The 1,715-nt window shown below is 22.6% G+C and overlaps 1 protein-coding gene across 1 annotated transcript in view; it reads left to right on the forward strand.

Annotated features, from left to right (window-relative positions):
• Positions 1-799: 799 nt before the first annotated feature.
• Positions 800-1,715, forward strand: part of LOC122517600 (ankyrin repeat and death domain-containing protein 1A-like) — a gene marked incomplete in the record, with an annotated part of 9,960 nt that continues 9,044 nt past the window's right edge. The window contains 1 exon segment of the mRNA XM_043636086.1: positions 800-1,349. Coding sequence (XP_043492021.1) covers positions 1,250-1,349 — 100 coding nt within the window.

The raw sequence follows: 1,715 nt of genomic DNA on the forward strand, positions 1-1,715 counted from the left end.
CACCCCCACCCCTATCACTACCACAACCACCCCTATTTCATCCTACACCCCTCTTTCCTGTCCTTTCTTTCTATCATCAATTCAAAGCAATTTATAGCACCCCGTTTCTTTCAGGATTACCATTCGTTTTTCCTTCATTCGTTAGCTCGTATTATTTCAATGATATGAAACTCATTTTTCGCATGTTTTATTTATACAAACGCGATGAAATATTTCATTCGTTGAACGTTCGTTTTTCATTTTATTTTGCTAATTCTTTATGATGATATTACTCTTTTGTTCTTTTTTTAATCGAAATATATAACAAAATGTGTGTTTTTTTTTTTTAGGAATATTGAATTAAACGATCAAGTTTTTTAATTAATTTCTTTTGTGAAATATTTCTATTTAGAAAAATAACATTTTGTTATCTTGTTTGTTAAAATACGATAATAGTTTTTTCTATTTTCTAAATGTCATAGAAAAATATTTTGGATATCTATTTTTGAAGTTTTTCTCCATAAACTTATTTTATCATAGAATAATATATATTTTCTTTTTTATAATTATTTATATATTTAATTATAATAAAATAAAACATAAATATCAAATGAACTCATCAATCTCGTGTACGATTTTAAATAATAAATTAATTTTTTCGTAAGAAGTGTGTTGGAGAAATGAAATGACAAGAGTTCAATTAAATAAATTGATTAATTAAATAACGAATTAAATTCAATTAAATGTTCAAATGTTTATCAATTGATTTAATTTAACTCTTGTTATTACATTTTCAATTTCCTATACGAAATAGAAAAAAAACATTGATAAATATGAATTATTAGAGAATATTTTTCTATACGATTTAAATATATGAATATTTTTATTTAGCAAATAGAAACGAACGCAATACTTGCAACAATAGTTTTATTGCGTGCGTGTTTACGTACGTCGTTTATAAATTTGTTCGAAAAAATTGAAACGCGTTGAAAGTTTTATTAAAACATTTTGTAAAAAGGTGTTAGACATATATATTTGATCTTATCTTTTGTAAAATACAAATTTTGACATATCATTTTTACGTATCATCCCTTTTTAAACGGTGTAATCATTTCATTTCATTTCATTTCATCTCATTACATTTCATTACGTTTCGTATAATGACTTGGTGAGAATCTCTTCGCATTCGAAATCGTTTAAATTCACTTAACGACAATTACCACGAGGAAAAAAGGAAAAGAAAAAAGAAAAGAAAGAAAGGAAAGATAATATGATGGACAAAGGAAAAGTATCCAAGGGAAAAATTCCCACTTCTTTGAACATTAACGAGACGATTGAGAATGAAGTTTTTAACGAAAGAATGGCGAGAAGTAAGTTTTATCATAATAAATATTATTATTATTAGTAATATATAATTATTAAATAATATATTTTTGTGTAATATAATATATTATATTACAAAATTAATAATAATAATGATATTTGATTTTTCTATTTTGTATTACTTTGTACGTTTACAATTTTATACTTTTGTTTCATATTTTTCATTCTAACCTCAACACAGTAATAATTATTAAATTATATATTTGTGTAATATAATATATTATATTATAAGATTAATAATAATGATTATATTATATTACAAAATTAATAATAATAATGATATTTGATTTTTCTATTTTGTATTACTTTATACGTTTTCAATTTCATTATTTTCTTTCATATTTTTCATTCTA

The sequence above is a fragment of the Polistes fuscatus genome, unplaced genomic scaffold (assembly GCF_010416935.1).
Source record: "Polistes fuscatus isolate 324 unplaced genomic scaffold, CU_Pfus_HIC Scaffold21, whole genome shotgun sequence".
NCBI lineage: Eukaryota > Metazoa > Arthropoda > Insecta > Hymenoptera > Vespidae > Polistes > Polistes fuscatus.